The sequence below is a fragment of the Leucoraja erinacea genome, chromosome 20 (assembly GCF_028641065.1).
Source record: "Leucoraja erinacea ecotype New England chromosome 20, Leri_hhj_1, whole genome shotgun sequence".
Lineage (NCBI taxonomy): Eukaryota > Metazoa > Chordata > Chondrichthyes > Rajiformes > Rajidae > Leucoraja > Leucoraja erinaceus.
This window is the reverse complement of record NC_073396.1, coordinates 17,943,242-17,964,875: the sequence shown is the minus strand read 5'-3', so window position 1 is coordinate 17,964,875 and position 21,634 is coordinate 17,943,242. Positions and strand designations below refer to the sequence as shown.

The 21,634-nt window shown below is 46.4% G+C and overlaps 2 protein-coding genes across 9 annotated transcripts in view; one reads left to right on the top strand and one right to left on the bottom strand.

Moving 5' to 3' along the window:
- Window positions 1-9,835, bottom strand: part of lcmt1 (leucine carboxyl methyltransferase 1) — a 28,923-nt gene extending 19,088 nt beyond the window's left edge. For 2 of the 3 annotated variants that reach the window (XM_055651437.1, XM_055651436.1), the window contains exons 1-4: window positions 9,590-9,835; window positions 8,308-8,408; window positions 6,604-6,695; window positions 1,438-1,559 (exon numbers count right to left, since the gene is read on the bottom strand). In XM_055651437.1, coding sequence (XP_055507412.1) covers window positions 1,438-1,559; window positions 6,604-6,695; window positions 8,308-8,408; window positions 9,590-9,820 — 546 coding nt within the window. In that variant the 5' untranslated portion in view covers window positions 9,821-9,835. The remainder of the gene's footprint in view (window positions 1-1,437; window positions 1,560-6,603; window positions 6,696-8,307; window positions 8,409-9,589) is intronic. The other variant, XM_055651438.1, reaches the window with a different exon arrangement.
- Window positions 9,836-14,019: 4,184 nt separating this feature from the next.
- The window catches only part of LOC129706858 (rho GTPase-activating protein 17-like), an 82,066-nt gene continuing 74,451 nt past the window's right edge, over window positions 14,020-21,634 (top strand). For 2 of the 6 annotated variants that reach the window (XM_055651432.1, XM_055651433.1), the window contains exon 1: window positions 14,021-14,252. In XM_055651432.1, coding sequence (XP_055507407.1) covers window positions 14,200-14,252 — 53 coding nt within the window. In that variant the 5' untranslated portion in view covers window positions 14,021-14,199. Of the gene's footprint in view, window positions 14,253-21,634 lie in introns of all 6 variants that reach the window. The other 4 variants (XM_055651429.1, XM_055651435.1, XM_055651431.1 and 1 more) reach the window with 3 other exon arrangements.

Genomic DNA, 21,634 nt, shown 5'->3' with positions numbered 1-21,634 from the left:
AACTACCTCTTTCCGAAACCTGGGAGATAGGCCATCAGGTCCAGATGACTTATCCACTTTAATTTTTTTCAGCTTCCCAAGCACCTCCTTAAGTAATAGCCACTCTGCCCCCTGACTAACTTCTGCCCCTGAATCTCTTGAATTTCAGCCATGTTGTTGATGTCTTCCACTATGAAGACCAACGCAAAAAACGTATTCAATTTCTCTGCCATTTATTTTTCCCCATTATCACTTCCCCAGTGTCATTTTCCAGTAGTTCAATATCCACTCTTGTCTCACTTCTTATATATATCTGAAGATACTTTGCTAGCCTCTTTTATATTATTGGCTAGCTTACCTTCTTATTTCTATTTTTCTCCCTGTAGTTACTTTCTTTTGCTTTTTTAAAAGCTTCCAAATCCTCTAGCTACCCACTACTCTTTGCAATATTATATGTCTTCTCCTTTAGTTTTGTGGTGTCTTTGACTTCCCTCGTCAGCCATAATCCCCTCATACTCCCCAAATGGACCTGTCCCACTTACGCAAATTTTCTGGTGACTTGCTGGCACCCGTCATAGGTAGGTGCAGGTCACCGAAAAATTTCAACATGTTGAAAATCCAGCGACGACCAGTACAAGGCACGACTCTTTGGGCGACTACTCACGACCATACAGGCTTCACCCCACGACATGTCGCCTGTATGGTTACGAGTAGTCTCCTCAGTCGCCCAAAGAGGCGTAGCGTCTTTCTGGTCGCCGCTGAATTTTCAACATTGAAAATTTTCAACCTGCAACGACCTATGACGGGTGCCGGCAGCCGCCAAAAAAGTCGCGTAAGTGGGACAGGCCCATTAGCATCTTTCTTCCTCTTTGGGATAAAAAGATCCTGCATCTTATGAATTGTTCCCAGAAAATCCTGCCATTGCTGCTCCACAGTCATTCCTGCTAGGGTCCCTTTCCAATCAACTTTAGCCAGCTCCTTCCTCATGCCTCTGCAGTCATCTTTACTCAACAGTAATACTGATATATCAGATTTCATCTTCTCCCTCTCAGGTTAAATTTTAACACACTCTGGTCACTACCTCCTAGAGGTTCTTTTCCCTTAAGCTCCCAAATCACATCTGGTTTGTTACACAATATAAAATCCACAATTGCCTTTTCCCTAGTAGGCACAACTCCAAGCTGCTCCAAGAAACCATCTTGTAGGCACTCAACAAATTCCTTCTCTTGGGATCCAGAACCAACCTGATTTCCCAGTCTATCTGCATATTGAAATAATCTGGTAGTGTATCATTGTTGCAGGTTGTATTCAAACGCGACATGTCCTAATTCTTAAGAGCAATTAGCATTGAATTATCTGTGGTTTGAAAGACCAGTTCAACCTTAGAAACTATACAGCTTTGACTAATATAAGTACCAAAATATATATTTACTCAGATTATAAACAAGCCAATAATACCTTCAGCCTCCAAAATGTTGTGTCCAAACCAGCGCCTAGATTTATAACTTGACAATTACAGTTGGTTTTCTTTATAAAAGCATCCAGCAATAAATTCACTGCCTTTACACGGGCATAATATCCTGAAAAGAAAAACAACATCTTCAAATACAAGTTAGAATCTTACTCCCTGGCTTAGAAGATTAATAGGGCGGCATGGTGGCGCAGCGGTAGAGTTACTGCATTACAGCATGTGCAGCGGCAGAGACACGGGTTCGATCCCGACTACGGGTGCTGTCTGTACAGAGTTTGTACATTCTCCCTGTGACCTGCATGGGTTTTCTCGGAGATCTTTGGTTTCCTCCCACACACCAAAGACGTACAGGTATGTACGTTAATTGACTTGGTAAATATAAAAATTGTCCCTAGTGTGTATAGGATAGTGTTAATATTCGGGGATCGCTGGTCAGCGCTGACCCGGTGGGCCGAATGGGCTGTTTCCGCGTTGTATTTCTAAACTAAACAACCAATGTATGTTTAATGTTAAACTAGACTAAGTGGGACCCATTGGGTCCCTGTCACATGGGAGGCCAGGTTCCCCAACGCAACCAGTTCCCCAACGCAATATTTCACTACTCACCCATAGCCCCCATCTGCGCAGGCGCGACTCATTTTCCTTCATCCCCAAGCACGCCCTCTTCTTTCCCCTCCTCCTTCCCTACCTCAATCCCTCCCTCACCTCTCCCTCCCCCCTTTCCCCTACCCTCAGTCACTCCCTCCCTCTCTCCATAACTCCTCTCCCCTACCTACCCCCTCCTATCCCACCTGCCCCAATCACCTCATCCTATCCCCCTACTATCCTTCCTCACCTCCACCACTTTCCCACCCTCCCTCCCTACCCCCTCCTCTCCCTCGATCCCCCCACACTCCCTTCTCAGCTCCCCAGGATTGCGAGGTTGCCGCTCCTTTCTCTCCTTGCGTGCCCAGAGCCAGCAGCGCCCAGGCCTCAGAGGGAGAGCCCGAGGCTGTGGCCTGCCTTGGCTTGAGTGCAGTGTACTCTGGCAGCTGTGGGCCATGGCGGCTGTGGATGTCCCCTCTGGCCGATAGGCTGTGGCTATCGCCAAGCGAGGCGGGTGCCGCTGGTGAGTGACAGCTGACGCGGCCAATCAGTGCGGCGATGGTGCAGGAAGGGGGCGTCGCCGTTCCGGTCGTTGGCATTGACTAACAGGAGAGGAGACTACTCTGCGTGGCGCTGACTGACAGGAGAAGAGACCAATCTGCACATGCGCGGTTTTTACGATTTTTAAACCTTAATAACTTTTAAAATATACCATAGATTGGAACAAAACTTGTTGCAATTGCAGCACAGAAGAATTGTGAGTAAGGAGGCGAATATTTGTAGCACTATCATGTACCATTTTTGCACAAATAGAAAAACCACGCAAACCCGAAGAGCACAAGATCAGAGCTTTCGTTATGTATAGATAGAAGATCTATCTAGTGAAGTGGCAGTTCAAATTAACGAGAGACAGAGTAAATCGAGTGGTTCTCCTACAGTGAATGCAGGCAAAGAAAAATTCAGCTATTATCGTGCAACGTTCCATGTTCAAATTGTGGCTGATAGTCACCACTCAGGTTCACAGATTAAAGTAAGCCATTTGGGCAAGACAGCAGATTATCCAAAAAAAATCCAATCAAGTTCTCCACCATCAACATTCTGGGGGGGTCATTCCTCAGCGTAACATGTAACAGGAGAAGACAAGCAACTGAGAAATAGAAACAGGAGAGACCATTCAGCTCCTTGTCCCTGCTCCCTTGTTCAAGATGATAATGGTCGATCTATCTCCGGACTTCTTTGCTGCAAGAATCCTATATTACTCCATTGCACATGGGTCCTGACATTACCTGAACATATTGAGAACTGCCGTAACCCGATAGATCAGCGCCCTCATTCAAACACTTCATGATGCAACTTTATGCAAATATGCCCCTCAACCCAAAGGTGCAGCGACACAATTAGACCCGAATGCACCTGGTGCAACCCATTGCAAATGCACCCCAAACACAATCGTGCTCTGACATAACTGACAAAAGCAACACGACACATCCAGACACAAACACTTACCAATGCAAATGGGCCTGAACACATCCCAACTAAAACACTTGTCATGCAATTCCACCAAGACACAAACTCAATGCAACCAAGATATTCCCAGATGCAACCACACTCCAATGCAACCCAACAAAAGCAGTGCACCCAGATGCAACGGGAATAAACATGTTGCAACACAACTTGGCACAAATGCCCTCAAGGCCACCTGACACCGTGATGTAACACGACAGAAGCATACCCCAATGTATCATGCAAATGCAACGGCACAAGCAGAGACACAATCACTAAAGCAACATGATGCAATCGTACCCCGACACAATAATACATGCACCCCAACGCAAACACACACGTTTCTCGACATGACACAACGGCATTGTGCAATTATACTGTGCTCCAAGGCATCCTGGCACAGCTGCAATCAACAAAACCCGACGCAAACGCAACCTGAGCATATTCCAACACTACATGGCACAACATGAAGCGAAGGCTCCACAAGGAAGCAGAAACACTTACACCCCAAAGCAATATGTGCGCCAATGTGTTGCAATGCAACCACTCCCAATGCAACAACAGCACAACACAGGATCTTTTACACAATAAACCCCTGCTCCTCAACAAGATACTCACCTATACAATAAGAAGCAAACACGCAGACTACAGCTACAGTTGCACAACACATTGGGAAGGCCGCACATAGAATATAGTGTTCAGTTTTCTTCTCTCTACTATAGTAAGGTTGTCATTAAGATGGAAAGAGTGCAGAGAAGAATTATGAGGATGCTGCCAGGACTTGAGGACGCAACTTATTGGGAATGGTTGGGCAGGCTAGGACTTTATTTCATGGAGCTTATAGAGGTATATAAAATCATAAGGAGAGCAGAAATGGTGAATGCATAGTTTTTATTTTCCCAGGGTAGGGGATTCAAGAACTAGAGGGCATAGTTTTAAAGAGAGGGGAAAATATAATAGGAACCTGAGGGTCAACCTTATCACAGAGGCTGGCAGATGAATGGAATGAGCTTCCAGAGGAATTAGCTGAGGCAGGTACAATAACAACATTTAAAAGACATTTGGACAGGAACATGGATAGGAAAGGTTTAGAGGAATATGGATCATGTGAGGGTAAATGGAACCAGCTTGGATGAGGCATCTAAGTCAGCAAGGACTGGTTGGACCAAATGGTCTGTTTCCATGCTGTCATATAACATCGAAAGAGGGCCCTTCGGTCCAAATTGCCCACTCTCACCAACCCGTCTCATCTACACTACTCTCACCTGCCTGCATTTGGCCCATATCCTTCTAAACCTCTCCTATCCAAATACCTGTTCAGATGTTTTTTAAATTGTGTGATGGTTCCTGCCTCAATTATCTCATCTGTCAGCTCATTTCATATACTTACAACTTTTGTGCAAAAAAAGTTGACCCTATTAAATCTTTCCCACCTCACCTTCGTTCTTGATTCCCCTGGCTAAAACTCTGTGCATTTACCCTATTTATTATTCTCATGATCTTGTAAACTTCTATAAGATCACTGCTCATCCTCTCCCTATAGCTCAGGCCCTCGAGTCCTAGCAACATCTTCGTAAATCTTGTCCATACCCTTTTCCAGCTTAACTACATATCTCCTGTAACAGAGTGAAGAAAACTAATCACCATACTCTAAATGTGGCCTAATCTCCACTGGGTGGCACCCCCAATGGCCCCCTCGCCAACAGCCTTTGCCAAGGATCGCCAGAAGAAGAGCTCCGACCGCAAGGCCTGTGGATTTTAAAACCGTGACGCCTGCGCTCTCCAGTAAGAAGTGGCCAACTCGGGAGTTCCATGCTCCAAGTGTTCCAAGGCGTCCCGACACCGGAGTTTCGATCATCCCGACAAAAGGGCCTGGACATCGGACCGTTGGCAATGGCAATTGCGGAGGGATCAAGACCCCGACAATGGTGAACAAAGAGGAAGATGCCTGAACTTTATTGCCTTCCATCAACGTGAGGAATGTTGATTCCACTGTGGTGGATGTTTATGTTAAATTTTATTTTATGTGTGTATTGTGTCCTTTTCCCTTCGTATGGCTGTATGGCAACTCAATTTCACTGTACCTTAGTTGGTTGTGACAATAAACGCAAACTTGAACTTGAACCTTCCAGAGTAGTGCACTGTGTGGAACCTTGTCAAATGCTTTGCTGAATCCATTTATACAACGTCTACAGCTCTGCCCTCATCAACCTTTTTGGTCATATCTTAAAAAAACTCTTAAGGAAAGGTCCTGACCTGAAACATCACCCATGTTTTTCTCCAGAGATGCTGCCTGACCTGCTGAGTTACTCCAGCACTTTGTGTCTATCTTCAAAGAACTCAAACAGTTTCGTGAGACACGCTCTCCCACATACAAAACTGTCGTGCTTTTTACCCTCTACCTATCTCCTTATACCTATTTTGCAGTACCTCATTCCTTTCCTTGCCTATATCATTTGTGCCAACATGTACAACGAATGAGATAATATCCCTGACACATTGCGACAAAAATCCTTTGAGGATTGGGGCATTGAGGCTCATTTTCACAGAACTCTCTGCCACAGAGGGTAGTTGAGGCCAGTTCATTGGCTATATTTAAGAGGGAGTTAGATGTGGCCCTTGTGGCTAAGGGGATCAGGGGGTATGGAGAGAAGGCAGGTTACGGGATACTGAGTTGGATGATCAGCCATGATCATATTGAATGGCGGTGCAGGCTCGAAGGGCCGAATGGCCTACTCCTGCACCTAATTTCTATGTTTCTATGTTTCACATCATGCCCGATGATAAGCATCGTGAGCATGGGCAACAAAATGCAGCACAAGCATGTGTGACGAAATGCAAAGTAAGAATGCCAAACAAAATGCAACATAAGCATGCTATCAAGCTATGTGGTGCCAACTTGGCTTAGTGCAATATAAATGTGACCCAACTCAATGAGAAGCATAATTACTATGATGCAATCAGAGACACATACACACGACACGACAATCCTTGACGTAATCGGATCCATACAACCAGGCACACATCTCCCCTAATCAAATCGGAGCAATGATGCAGTGACCTACCTCTGTTTATTTCAGGTGCTTTCCTTTCATTTGGTTGCTTTGTGAAGTACTGTATATAAGGATCCTTCCAGTAGTTCATACTCACTGCAAATCTGACAAACAGAAGGGAGAAATATCAATGGGAAAATCCCCTCCAAGTAGAACAATCAGGAACTTGCATTAAAACTCATCCACCACTTTATTTACAGAGCAATGAACAACAGTTCATTAGGGTTTTATCGTGACCAGAAACATTGTACTTATTATAGAAGTTTTATAATTACCTACATGAAAATGTCTTCAATGCAGTTTAGATGTGCATTCAAAATTTTGTGTTAAAAGATCATGGATATATTTTTGTCTGAAACATGAAACCAAAATGTATAAAAATGGCCTTTATTAAAACCTGACAATGTGCACTTTAACCACATGCGATTTTTTCTATTACAAATCTCAAATTGTGGAGTAGAGGCAAATAAATAAATAAATGATGGGTCTTTGTCCCAAACATTATGGAGGGCGCTGTATAAACGGTATCAAGTCCAGGTCTCAATTTTGGTAGATCTACTGCGTTATAGGAAATTGTGTTATAAAAACAATTGTGTCCATGGGGAAAAGAGCACTAGAGGCTAAAGTTTCAGACTCACAATAACAAAATATTTTTTCAACGAAATTTCAAAAACAAAGGTCTTAAAATCACTGAAATTTTATTATTGTTACTGCAGGCTAAAAATACTACCTGCACGTCACATTGATAATAGTATATTATCACGGGTCAACTGAGGTAATTGCTGCCAATTTTTGCGTCTATCTTTGTTTTAAACCAGCATCTGCAGTTCCTTCTTGCACAAATTGCTGTTGCACATTGAATGTATTTGGGACGCATGGTAAATTGGGAGCAGGTAAGACAGCAGATTCTGCATTTTACAAGAGTTGAAAACCAGGACACCTCCCAGGAGGCCACGGAGAAGTCGGCAGGCGCAGCTTGCCTGGATCGGTGGACCCTCGGTGATGGTGATGGAGCCGTCTCACAACAAATAAGCACTGAGTGGTTTCCTTTGTTAAGAAACATATACAATGTAGTTATGTGGAAAATGGGATTATGAAAATTAATAGAAAAAGGAACAAGTCCTTATAGAAAGTATAGTCAACTCTGGGAATCAAATGGCTATAGTGTACATGTCTGCATTCCATGTTTGAATTTAAATCTATTTCAAACTTGAATAAAACAGCAATAGGTTTATGTTAATTTAGATGAGTTGATTTTTCTCTTTATCTTTCCAATTTTTTTTCTTCCACTACACTTTATTGTCAGAATTGGCTCCCACACTTCCAGTGGACCAGTTAGTTGCTGCCAATGGGGTGCTTTAATTCTTCAAATTTCTATCCCACCTATCACCCAAGTCTCACTAGCTTCTCGTTTTCACCCAACAAACAGCTAAACAATGGCCTGTTTCTGCTATCATCGTTACTTTTATGCATATCTTTCATGCATTGTTCTTTATCTCTCTACATCATCATCTATATTTCTCTTTTCTCTTATCCCTAACCAGTCTGAAGAAAGGTCACAATCCGAAACGTCATCCATTCCTTCTCTCCAGGGATGTTGCCTGTCCCGCTGAGTTACTCCATCTTTTTGTACCCATACATTAATGTTGGACAATACACTAAATTCTACTCTGTTATCAGACTGTCCCAGTCTATCTGCAGCACTACCGTTCCTACCTTTTACAAATAGTTGCATCCTCACACGTGGACCGAACAGCTTCGTCTGCTGTATCATCTGACGCTGTGTAGGAGTGGTTGGTTGCCATTTGAAGTTTACTCTGTGGAGGCAGAAAATATTCAACAAATATTATTTTGAGCTGATTGTTTCCTTCCAGAAATGTATTCACCAATACAAAGAGAAGGCAGGTTTTCCCCCAGTATCCAGACCAACATTAACTTCTTAACCAAAATTTCTAAGAATTTGCAAAATACAATCACATTTTTGATTTTGTTAGCTTTGTTCTGTTCAACAATGATTTTTCTTCAAATTTAATTGAAAGTAATTAAATGCATTGAAGTACCTAAATTGCTATTTTTTTAATCTTTAAATTAATAATCATGCCATTCGGTAAATTGTTTTGTCAGTCGTATGATTTAACACCCATGCTTGCAAATAATGTATGAACATGTTGCATCTGTTCCGATAGTACATGTTGCTGTGGTTTGGTGCTTCTGCAGGTTTGGTGGTGAGCAATTGCAAGAAGGCACTACTTCCATAAGCTGCTGGGAGAGAGGGGTTGGGGTGGGGCAATAACAATGCTGGTGCAAGTTGCTGGGAGAGAGGGAGTTGGAGGGGAAGAACAATGCTGGTGTACGCTGCTGGGAGAAGGAAGTGCGGGGTGGGGAAGAACAATGCTGGTGCAAGCTGCTGGGAGAGGGGATTGGGGGTGGAACACTGGTGCAAGTTGCTGGGAGAGAGGGGTTGGGGGAGCACTGCTGGTGCAAGCAGCGGGGAGAGCGGGATTGGGAAACCTGCTGGTGCAAGCTGTTGGGAGGGGTTGGGAAACCTGCTGGTGCATCAAAGTGAAAGTCAACTTTATTTGTCACATACACATACAAGATGTGCAGTGAAATGAAAGTGGCAATGCCTGCGGATTGTACAGAACAACAGAACCAGTATTTACATTTTGGAAACATAAAAAGACACAACACAACGGTAAATTAGTCCCAGGGACTAAGTCACCAAGCTGCTGGGAGAAAGGGGTTGGGAAACATACTGGTGCAAGCTGCTGGAGATAGGGGTTGGGGGGCCACTGCTGGTGCAAGCTGCAGGAGAGAGGGGTATTTTTTTGGGGGGGGGGGGGGGGGGGGGGGAGAGCACTGCTGCTGCAAGCTGCGAGAGGGATTGGGGACGGATGCTGCTCTTGCACTGCTGGAGGCGAGGTACTGCTGCACGCTGTAGCGAGGTATCGGGGGGGGGGGGGACAGGAAAGCTGGGGCAAGCCAACACTCATAACACCTTCCTGGTAATTCGGACGGTATGCCCGAGGCCTCTGCGCTGAGTAAGGCTGTAGACCCTCTTCTCCATAACCCCCTGTACTCGGTTCGGCACTGGAGCATCACCTACCATTCCCGTCGACGTCACCGGGCTACCTCCCACATCGCCCCAGCGCCGCTTCCCATTGGTGCTAATGATGGGGCAGGCGGATTGGGTGGTGCATGCTGTGGGGGCGGGGCCGGAGGTGGTCATCGTTACCAAAGAGATCGTTACTGTTTACATGTGTTTCATTCATCATGAATTTCATGTGTGTAGGAAAAAGCTGGTTTACGCCGAAGATAGACACAAAATGCAATTGTAAGTCAGCGGAACAGGCAGCATCTCGGGAGTGAAGGAATGGGTGACTTTTCGCGTCTGAAAAAGGGCCACGATCCGAAACGTCACTCATTCCTTTTCTTCAGAGATGCTGCCTGTCACGTTGAGTTACTCCAGTATGTTGTGTCTTTCATTCATTTGTTCTATATCCCTGCATCTCTCGTTTCAATTTCCCCTGACTCTCAGTCTGAAGAAGGGTCTCGACCCGAAACGTCACATATTCCTTACCTCCAGAGATGCTGTCTGACCCAAAGATAGTCTGACCCGTAACTTGAGGTTTTTGTGTCTATCTGCTGGAGGTTTACCGATTGGAGATCCCGCATGGAAACGGATCTCTAGGCACACCAAGTCCCGACCTGGTCGCACTGGCAATAACCAGGACAAGGACCAGGACCTACGTCGGGCACAGCTATAGTAGTGGGTGACTCCATTGTCCGGGCTGCGAACAAGAGATTCTGTGGCGGCAGGCGAAACTCGAGGATGGTCTGTTGCCTCCCTGGTGCCAGAGTTTAAGATGTTATGAACCGAATTCAGAACATCCTCGAGAGGGAAGGTGAAAAGCCGGTAGTAGTTGTGCAGGTGGGCACAAACGACGTCGGGAAGGTTCTGCAACGTGAGTTTATAGATTTGGGAAGAAGCTTGAAAAGCAGAACTTCTAGGGTGGTTATCTCTGGGTTGCTTCCAGTACCTCGTGCTAGTGAGCAAAGATCCTACAGCTAAAATGGTTCCTATAATCACCCATAAATCTGCCCATGACCGTACTACGCGTTTGCGTGAGAGTAGGCCATCTTGCTCTGCTATAGGATATTTGCTAGTGAGGGCAGGAACAGGAAGATAGGGGATCTGAATGTGTGGCTGGAGGGATGGTGCAGGGAGCAAGGATTCAGATTTAGAGACCACTGGATCTTTTCTGGGGTGGGGGTGACCTGTAAAAAGGGATGGGTTACACCATTCTGGCAGGCAGGTTTGCTAGTGCTACAAATGTGGGTTTAAACTAAATAGCGGGGGGGAAAGGTTGACAAATTGGGAGTATAAAGATGGAGTTAAAGGGTAAGTGAGTACAGGAAAAGTTACCAAAGAATCCCGAATTAACGGGAAGGATAGTTTGAGAAGGGATAAGAGAGTAAGGTCAGGGCCAATAGTGACCGTTGTGAGAGAGGAGGTGAATACCAAAGTTAAAATGTTGTATATTAATGCGCAAAGTATACAAAATAAAGTGGATGAGCTTGAGGCTCAGTTAGAAATTGGCAAGTATGATGTGGGAATTACAGAGACATGGCTGCAAGAGAACCAGAGCTGGTAACAATAAGTCTACTCTAAACTCTACCCTGGGTTCACATATCGCAACTAGCCTTACATAACCCCTCATTCTGCCTTTGCAACCCAATGGCACGATTATCGAATTTTCCAATTACAGAAAACCCACAAAACCTATTTTCTCTCTTCTGATGCAGCCAGGTTCTCTCAACACCCCATACCATTTCATTCTCTTCCAACTGGTTTAAGTTGCCCACTCCCCCCATATCTGATTCCACTTATCTCCTTCCTAACCTCTCAGCTTCCAGTATCTACAGACATTTGTGTCTCCACTTATCACCTTCTGCCCTGTCTCTATCTCCACCATCTGCATTCCCACCAGGATCTCCCTACTATTTTTATTCTATATCATTTTCTGTCTCTACCTATCACTCATCAACCCTTGCCTACGAACCACCCCTCTCCATCTGCCCATTAACTGATGCCTCATCAAGTCCTGCCTAACCCCTGCCAGCTCGTGCCTCACCCTTCTCTATACTGGCTAACTCCCCTCTACCAGCTCTGTCCTGATGAAGGGTTTCAAACTGAAACATTGATTATTCCTTTGCCTCCACAAATGCTGCATGTCCAGCATCTGCAGTTTCTTGTGTCTACATTCCCAATAGCAATAAGAGGTTTGGTCAGAACTTCCACGTGGTTGTTATACTTCTAAGTATGTTTCGGTGACATTTACTGCCATTAGATGGCAGGAAAGACAATTATTGTGGAATATTGCAGATGACTGCTCAATAAGTGTTTGAATAATGTTTATATAGAGTTCTCAAAGTTATCATCAAAATTTCCCCAATATTTATTAGAAAGCTCAATCCAATTAGCCCAATTTACCCACAATTAAATGCCTCAATCTGTTTTAATAAATAAGAAGCATAAAATTCTGGGTATAATAACATCCATCTCTCATTTTGCAATAAATCCAATAAAACTATAGGGAATAATTATGAATTGTCTTTTATTTATTTTTATCTCTAGTTATATTAATCCCCAGTATATGAATTTAATACACTTAGAAATATAGCACAACTTACAAAATGTGCTACATCTGGCACAATTCCAGGTCTTCTGCTGTCTTTGTTTTTCAAGTGAGCAACAAATATTTAATGTCTAGTTTTGGAAGAACAACAAATGTGATTAATCTGACTGGGAATAGTCCAAGGAAATACCATAGATAAGTAGTATATTTACATAGGAAGATATTTTAGTTTAGAGATAGTGTGTAAACAGACCTTTTGACCCACCGAGTCCGTGCTGCCCAGAAATCATGTACAGCAGTTCTACACACTCGGAACAACTTACAGAAGCTGATTAACCCACACGCTTGCACGTCTTTGGAATGTGGGAATAAACTGGTGTACCTGGAGGAAACCCATGTGGTCATATGGAGAATGTACAATCTTTGTACAGATAGCATCCGTAGTTGGGATCGAACCCAGGTCCCTGGCGCCGTAAGACAGCAACTCCACTGCTGCGCCACTGTGTTGCCCTTTTGGATGAATTACTGCTGTATTTAAGATGGGAATAGATGAATTGAAATATGCTCATATTTGGCAATTGAAGGGTGTAAATTACAGAGCAAAATGAAACCTCTTATTTTCTAAACAAACAGAATGAATATAGGTGGTTGTGTCCAGTCATGCATTGATCTGCCATAATAAAGAAATTGGGAGATCCAGTAAAATTCTGATAATCCATCACACTGGAGACTATTGGCGGCTGGGAGCTGTGGGCCCAAGACTGGAGGTTATCTGGACTATTGGATGTTGTTCACTATTAATACTCCAACATAGATTCATTCAATTTTTCTGGATGTTACACAGTCGAATAGCAGGTTTTCCAATGAAGCAAGTAAGTTTAAAGGAGCCGAGGAACCAAAGCCATGGAAAGTTCCATGGAAACATGCTAAATGGGGCACCTCATGAGCCAGACACAGCACACTTGGGATTTCACAATAGTCAGTGAGCTGACTTGGAATTTTACTGGCTTTCAAGAACATGGCCAGAGTACTAATTTAGGCATATGTATAATTATGAACACCATGTTAAGGCTTGATTAACCAGTTGATTGTTGGAGAATGGGTGGTGGGGTTGTGCAACAGGAGTAGGTTGGTAAAAGAGCTTTCTCTTGCAGATGTTTCAGACTCATTATCTCCTGTGTTCAGTGGACTTCTTTAGATCAGAGATAGTGTGGAAACGGGCCTTTCGGCCACTGAGTCCACGCCAACCAACAATCACCCCAAACACTAGTTCCATCCTACATGCTAGGGATAATTTACATACGTCAATTAACCTCCACGTCTTTGGAATGTGTGAGGAAACCAGGGCACCTGAACGAAAACCCACACGGTCACAGGGAGATATAGGATCTTAAATACAAACCCCGTACAGACAGCATCGGGTTAGAAACCAGGTTTTTGTCACTACATGACAGCAACTCTACCACCCTGTGTTTAAGAAGCAGCCTCTGCACACTGCATTTTGATGACTGCTGTTGGAGTGATCTTTGTAACTGCTTGTATCAAGATGTGACAGGCGGTGGAAGGATGTTTGGAATTTCGTCATGCCAATAAACAGTCATAAAGCAGAGAAACTGGTCCTGGTAAAACCCTCGGTGTGATCAAAACCGAAGACAATACTGAAAGTACAGTCCTACTGCCGTACAACTGCAGCCGTTTTGTACATGTCTCTGTCTCCCCCACCACCAACAAACAACCCCCGGGCACGTTAAACACCTTCTGATTCCACTCTCCACCCAGATCCTGGAAGCGGAAGTGCGCCGCGCAGCAGTTTCCGGCGGCCGGGGTTTGTGACGGTTGAGCGCGGGGCGGACGAGGCCGAGCGTGGAGACGGTTCGAGGTCCCCGAGCCATGGTGGGCACGGCGGCGCGCACGCCGGGGTACAGCCGCTAACTCAGCTTAACTCAGAGGGCCGCGGGACGGAGGCACCATGAAGAAGCAGTTCAACCGAATGCGGCAGCTGGCCAACCAGACCGTGGGCAGGCGAGTGTGCTCGGCTGGGGCGCGCCATGGCGGGGCGATCGGGGCGTTTGTGGGGTGGGGGCGGGGTCGAGGGTCCAGGACGGGCGGGCAGCGCGGAGACGCCCATGTTGCCGTGTTGCCCCCTATCCTCCGCAGGTCGCCTCCCTCATCAGAATCCCGGACCCGGCGAGTGGGCGTGTCTGGAGAACTGGCCGCCTCACCACCACTCCCCTGCCCCCTCACCCCTCACTGCCTCTTCCCCTCCTCCACTCCTCTTCCCCTCCTCCACTGCTCTTCCACTCCTCTTCCCCCCCTCCACTCCTCTACCCTCCCCCACCATTCCGCTGTGCTCCATGACTGACCTTACTGCCCCCAACACTCCTCTGCCCTCTGTGCACCCCCCCCCCCCCCGCCCCCTATATCTCCCGCCCCCCCCTGCTGCACCCTTCAACGTCTGCTGCTGCCCCCTCCCCCGCTTCCCGTAGCTTATCATAAATGTTTGTTATGGTTGTATGTAAAGCAGTGAGGTGATGACAAGTGCGTTGTTATTAGCATGTCAATAGATGTTTATCAATCATCATACCCCCTCCCCCCCCCCGTGTGTGGTGTGTGGGGGGTGGTGTGTGTGTGTGTGACGCCGCCCCCCCCCCCCCCCCCCCCCCCCCCCCCCGCGCGTTGAGGGGACGGGATCCAACGGGTCTCCCTTGGTCTAGTAACTGTTAAAACTCTCTTCGTTAGTCTGTTTCTCTTTCACATCTCCTCCGAAACCCAACGCGGTAACGGTGAAATTTTTACATATTCCTCCACCCCGGCCCCCCAGCTAGCCCCCTCACTGCTCCCCCCCCCCATCCCCCGCTCCCCTCTCCCCCCAAGCTTGTGTATTGTGAATATTTTTCATAATTATTTTATGGATATTGCAATGTATGTGGGCCTTTTAATTTTAATGCTGACACATCTCAAGTGCCTGAGTCGATTGATGGACTTCCATTGATTCCTTATGTGCTTCCTGGTATTCCTCATGTTTCCTTGCTGTGGAGAGGAGGGGCATTTGGCCCATTGAATCTATGCCTGCTCACAGATTAATTGCATTCTAAAAAGGATGTAAAAGATTCAGACTTTTTAAAAGGAAAATCATTTGGGAATTAATAAGAACCAAAAATCTGTAGTGCACAGCATGTTCTTGGTGAAAACAGTATCTGAACATAACTGTGAATTAGAGTGTAGTCAAGAGAGAGTGTATCATCATATATAGGATTTGCATTGAGGGTTAAAGTCGGGGTGTCTCCAGTGCCGCTCAATCCGTCTTGGCCTAGATGATCTCCCAGATAAAGTGCAAATAAACAGTTTATGAGCTATTAATGTTCAGAGTTGTGTCCAAGCCGAGTTTAATAGCCTGATGGCTGTGGGGAAGAAACCGTTACTGAACTTGGATGTTGCAGTCTTCAGGCTCCTGTACCTTCTACCTGAAGGTAGTGGGGACATGAGTGGCTGGCCCGGATGGTGTGGGTCCTTGATGATGCTGCCAGCCTTTTTGAAGCAGCGACTGTGATAGATCCCCTCGATGGACAGGAGGTCAGAGCCGATGATGGACTGGGCAGTGTGTACTACTTTTTATAGTCTTTTCCGCTCCAGGGCGCTCAAGTTTCTAAACCAAGCCACGATGCAACCAGTCAGCATGGTCTCTACTGTGCACCTGTAGAAGTTAGAGAGAGCCCTCCTTGACATACTGATTCTCCGTAATCTTCTCAGGAAGTAGAGGCTCTGATGTGCTTTCTTTATGATTGCATCAGTGTTCTCGGACCAGGAAAGATCTTCAGAGATATGCACGCCCAGGAATTTGAAGCTCTTGACCCTTTCCACCATCGACCCGTTGATATAAACGGGACTGTGGGTCCCCATCCTCCCCCTTCCAAAGTGCACAATCAGTTCCTTGGTTTTGCTGATGTCGAGGGCCAGGTTATTGTGCTGGCACTATTTGGTCAGTCGGTTGATCTCACTTCTGTACTCTGACTCGTCCCCATCAGTGATACGCCCCACAACAGTGGTATCGTCAGCGAACTTGATGATGGTGTTCGCACTATGACCGGCTACGCAGTCATGAGTATAGAGTGAGTACAGCGGGGGGCTAAGCACGTAGCCTTGAGGAGCTCCCGTGCTGATTGTTATCGAGGCTGACAGATTTCCACCAATATGAACTGACTGGTCTGTGAATGAGGAAGTCGAGGATTCAATTGCAGAGGGATGCACATAGACCCAGTTCTGCGATTTTGATAACCACCTTGGAGGGGATGATTGTATTAAATGCCGAGCTGTAATCAATGAATAACAACTTGGCATATGAGTTTTGGATTAAGGGGCATAAACTACAGGGAGAGGTTGGACGGATTTGGATTGTTTTCTCTGCAGGTTGTGGGAAGACCTTCAAGAATATAAAATGATGAGACATAGATGGGGTAGACAGTCAGAAGTTATTTCTCAGGGTGGAAATATCAGAATACTAGAGGGCATAGCTTTAAAGATGATGTGCAGGGCAAGTGCTTTTGCACATAGAATGGTAAATGCCTGAAATGTGCTGGCAGGGTGTGTTGGTGGAGGCAGATGCAATAGTGGCTTTTCAGAAACTTTTGAATAAACACATGGATCTGCAGGGATATCGATTATGTGCAGGCAGATAAGGATTGGACTTGGCAAGTTTGGCACAGGCCTTAGGGCATGTAATGGTGATGCACTGTTCTATGTTCCACAAAGCTACCTGCAGGGACAGCTGGTTCACAACAGCTGCCTGTGAAGGAGGCTGAATTCATTGACGGTTGGTCTGTTCACTGTGCTTTGGTTTCAAACCAGTTATGCTTTAATTTCACAGTCTAACATGTGGATTGATTCTAATTGTGGATCAGATTTTGTTCTGGCTGTCATTATTTCGATTGGGGTTGTCATGATCAGCGCTAGAAAAGTAGTTATACATTACATAATGGCAGGTGCTCTGTAGAAGAGCAAGACTTAACCATTTGGGTCTGCATCCTTTGTCAGAAATGGGAAGGAAAGAGATTCAGTTTAGTTTACTTTCGTCCTTTTGGATATTTCCAATTGATCTGATTTTGAAATAAAACTCCTGTTTGGTATTTATTTTGAAATGCTGTTCAAAACCTTTCGGCGACAGTGGGCTTGTCGTTGCCGGTCTTCTCCTGTCGCAGGTGCTATCGTAGGTTGACGCCGGGTGCTAACCGGTGAATTCCATTGGCGACTACCTACGTCAACTGGTGACAGGTACCGGCGACCAACTGTCTTCAGTTGTCGCCGTAAGGGCTGTAGCTTGTCGTATCTTGTCGCGGGTGGACATAAGTGAACTTCGATTGTCGTAAGTTGTCGCCTGTGTGGTCGAAGGTTGTCGTTGGTGTGGACGTCCCAAGTCACAAGGAATTGTGTCGCCAGTTGACGTAGCTTGGCATCGACTAGGTGGGAGCTTGTTGTAGACATTGTCGTAGGGTGGGTCCAGAAAAGCAGTTTTTTCGGCATCCCGCTACGACTGTGACTTCGCTGACAGTCGCCTAAAAATCGCCTAAGTGGGACAGGCCCTTTAAGAAGAGTAGACATTTCAGAATGTGTCAAGTCTGTTAGACTCATTCTACCCGAGGCTTATCATAACTTGCTGTGATATTATTGTGAGCTTATACAACTACAGTGTCTTGCAACAAGTCTCTGCACATTCAACAGCAATGTACTTAGAAATGAAAACAGTTTGTGTTAAAGCTCCACATTTTTAACTAATGTTCAATGATCAAACTCTTTTTTGGTGATGTCTTTTGTACAGTTATCAGGAAAATTATGATAGTACATAAACATGTTTTGCTGTAAGTTGCACTGCTCATTCATCATACCTGTTCATCACTGTAATGGTGACATGACAATAACCTCAACTTGACTCATTATGCTGCTTAGAGCTTCTTTGGATAAATTGCAATTTCCCCACTTTTGGGATCTCTGTTCCTAACTGCTGAAAGGAGAGGAGGAGTATTCAGGATGCCATTGAGTCTGTGTGTCAGGAATATGCAGAATGCAATATAAACAGGGTGTACCACAATACTTCCAGAAGCTACTTGCCGCCTGTCCCGTCAGGTACCTCCAGGCCAATCGATGGAAGTGTCTGTGGTTCCCACAAACGCTTCATCAGAAGCTGCAGAACTGGAGTGGAAGCAAGTTGGCCTCAATCCCAAGGGGATACTTACGACTTGAAGATTATAATGACTAATTATTCTGATTGGTCGGTTTTATATTGCTTAGAAAAATATATGCCACCGCAAGGTTTCTTGAACAATTGATTCAACAAATTTACATTGATACTTCACACAATTGGGGTCAAGATAAGTTACTCCTTTAAAGTTGACTGTATAATGTTACATGCTCAAGAATAGTACAGGTGCACAACCTTTTATCCGACGATCCAAATAACGAAAACCTCCGAATAGCGACATTTTTTCGGTCCTTGAAGAAAGGTCCTTGAAAACGTTCACCGAGGGCGGCCCGCAGAGGTGACAGCGGAACCTCTGGTCGGTCCTCGAAGAAAGGGGAACTAAATCCCCATTCATAAAAGAGAAGATGAGGGTATATTGCGCGGGAGGGTTAATAATTGACAATATGCTGCTACCTGCCAGCTGCGTTAAAAAGTTCCCACGGTAGACTCACGATACACAGTGTATCGTGAGTCTTGCGTGGTAACTTTTTAACTCAGCGTGCAGGCAGCAGCAGATTGTCGCTCCCTTCAGTTTCACCCCACCTACACCCCTCTGCTTCCCGGCCATGTGTGTGACCCCTTCCCTCCCCTCTCCAGCTCCCCGCTCATTGCACCGGCGCGGGGGCTTTGTACTGTCTTCACGCCGCGATGCTAGCAGCATAGTGCAGTCACCGGAGACGTCAGGACCAACGGAACACCGACCCCCAGGCCTACTGCAAGCACGGAGATCCCAGATCAGCAACTCCAGCCCAGCCCCGTTCCAACTCCAGAAGAACACGCTCCCCGTATGGGCAGAAGCTGATGGTGTGCAAGGGGTACGTCTTGTTCTTGGGGTGGCGCAGCTCGGGCTGTGGGCGAACTGCCACGTCGCCGTAGCGGCCCATCGGGGAGCGGATTCCTCTGGAGTTGGATGGGGAGGGGGGTATTGTGCTGTTTGATCGCCCCCTACTATTCCAGGGACAGGGAGACAGGACGTTCACCGAGGGCGGCCCGCAGAGGTGACAGCGGAACCTCCGGTCGGTCCTCGAAGAAAGGGGAACTAAATCCCCATCCATAAAAGAGGTGAGGGTATATTGCGCGGGAGGGTTAATAATTGACAATATGCTGCTGTCTGCCCGCTGAGTTAAAAGTTCCCACGGTAGACACGATACACAGTGTATCGTGAGTCTTGCGTGGGAACTTTCTAACTCAGCATGCAGGCAGCAGCAGATTGTCGCTCCCTTCAGTTTCACCCCACCTACACCCCTCTGCTCCCCGGCCATGTGTGTGACCCCTTCCCTCCCCTCTCCAGCTCCCCGCTCATTGCACCGGCGCGGGGGCTTTGCACTGTCTTCAAGTCGGCGATGGCTGCAGGTCAGTGCAGTCACCGGAGACGTCAGGACCAATTGGACGTCGACCACCAGGCCCACCGCAAGCACGGAGAACCCAGAGACCCACAGCCAGCAGCAGCCCAGCCCAGCCCCGCTCCAACTACAGAGGAACCTGGGTTGCGGATGACGGGGCGCAGCTCGGGGCGTCGTAGGGGCCCATCGGGGAGCGGGTTCCTGTTGGTCCTGACGTCTCCGGCCACCTGCTATCCTCCGGGAACTGTACCGCCCTTGCAGGAGAGTGGGGTTGTTTGCAGTTGCAGAGGGAGGGGGCAAGGGCGGTACAGTTCCCAGTCTCAGCTCCAGTCCAGGGGGGTGGCCGGAGACGTCAGGACCAACGGGACAGCGACCCCCAGGCCCACTGCAAGCACGGAGATCTCAGAGACCCACAACCAGCAGCAACTCCAGCCCAGCCCCGCTCCAACTCCAGAGGAAAACGTAGGGGCAGAAGCTGATGGTGTGCAAGGTGTTCTTGGGGTGGCGCAGCTCGGGCTGTGGGCAAACTGCCACTTGTCGCCGTAGCGGCCCATCGGGGAGCGAATTCCTCTGGAGTTGGAGGGGGAGGGGGTTATTGTGCTGTTTGATCGCCCCCTGCTATCCCAGGGACAGGGAGACACAGCGGCTTTTTAGACTGGTGGGCAATCACTTCCAAAGTTCTGCCCACACAGTCAGTACACCTCTCCTACACTGCATTTCATACAAACATTTATTCTGCAAAAAAAAACCTACATTGAAGACTCAAACTCGTGACCGAGTAACTGCCGGGATCAAGGCGCAAACTCGCGACCTTGCGGATATGAGCCGAACACTCTACCACTGAGCCAGCCATTAAAATCTACGCAAAAAAATTTCCATTCCGAAGACCGACAAATTCTGAATTACGAAAAGTGTCTGGTCCCAAGGCTTTCGGATAAAAGGTTGTGCACCTGTACAAATATGTTGAAGCCTTTGTTTTATACGGACTCAAATATGTCACAAATCAGACATCCATTTATTATGGCATCTTTACCATCAACTTTTATTTCTATTTCCTTACCATGGAGGAGACTATTTCAGCCCATTGTGTCTCTGCCAGCTCTACCTGTAATTTATTCTCCTTGCATTCCCATCAACTCTCCCAGATTTTGCTTCTCATCTACACTTAATGAGCAATTTCCATTGGCCAAAAGACTACCTAAACCAAAACTATTGGAATGTACGAACCAGAACGCCCACTCCAGACGAAGTGCAAACTCCAGACAGCACCAGAGGTCATAATTGAACCTAATTTAGTAGTTCTGCTATCTTAGTTTAGGTTACATAGAGTTAGCAAAGAACCGTACAGCACGGGAACACGCCCTTTGGCCCACAATGGTTGTGCCGAACATGGTGCTAAGTTAAACTGATCTCATCTGCCTGCATATGATCCATATTCCTCTAATCCCTGCATTTCTATGTTCCTTTTCCTCATAAATGCCAATATCGTCTCCAGACTTTGTTTAAATACTCTGCCATCTGCCAATAGAAACATGGAAAATAGGTGCAGGTGTAGGCCATTCAGCTCTTTGAGCCAGCACCGCCATTCAATATGATCATGGCTGATCATCCAAAATCAGTACCCTATTCCTGCTTTTCCCCCCATATCCCTTGATTCCTTTAGCCCTAAGAGCTAAACCTAACTCTCCTTTGAAAACATCCAGTAAATTGGCCGCCACTGCCTTCGGTGGCGGAAAATTCCACAGATTCATAACTCTCTGGATGAAAAAGTTTTTCCTCATCTTAGCCCTAAACCCCTTATTTTTAAATTGTGAGCCCTGGTTCTGGAC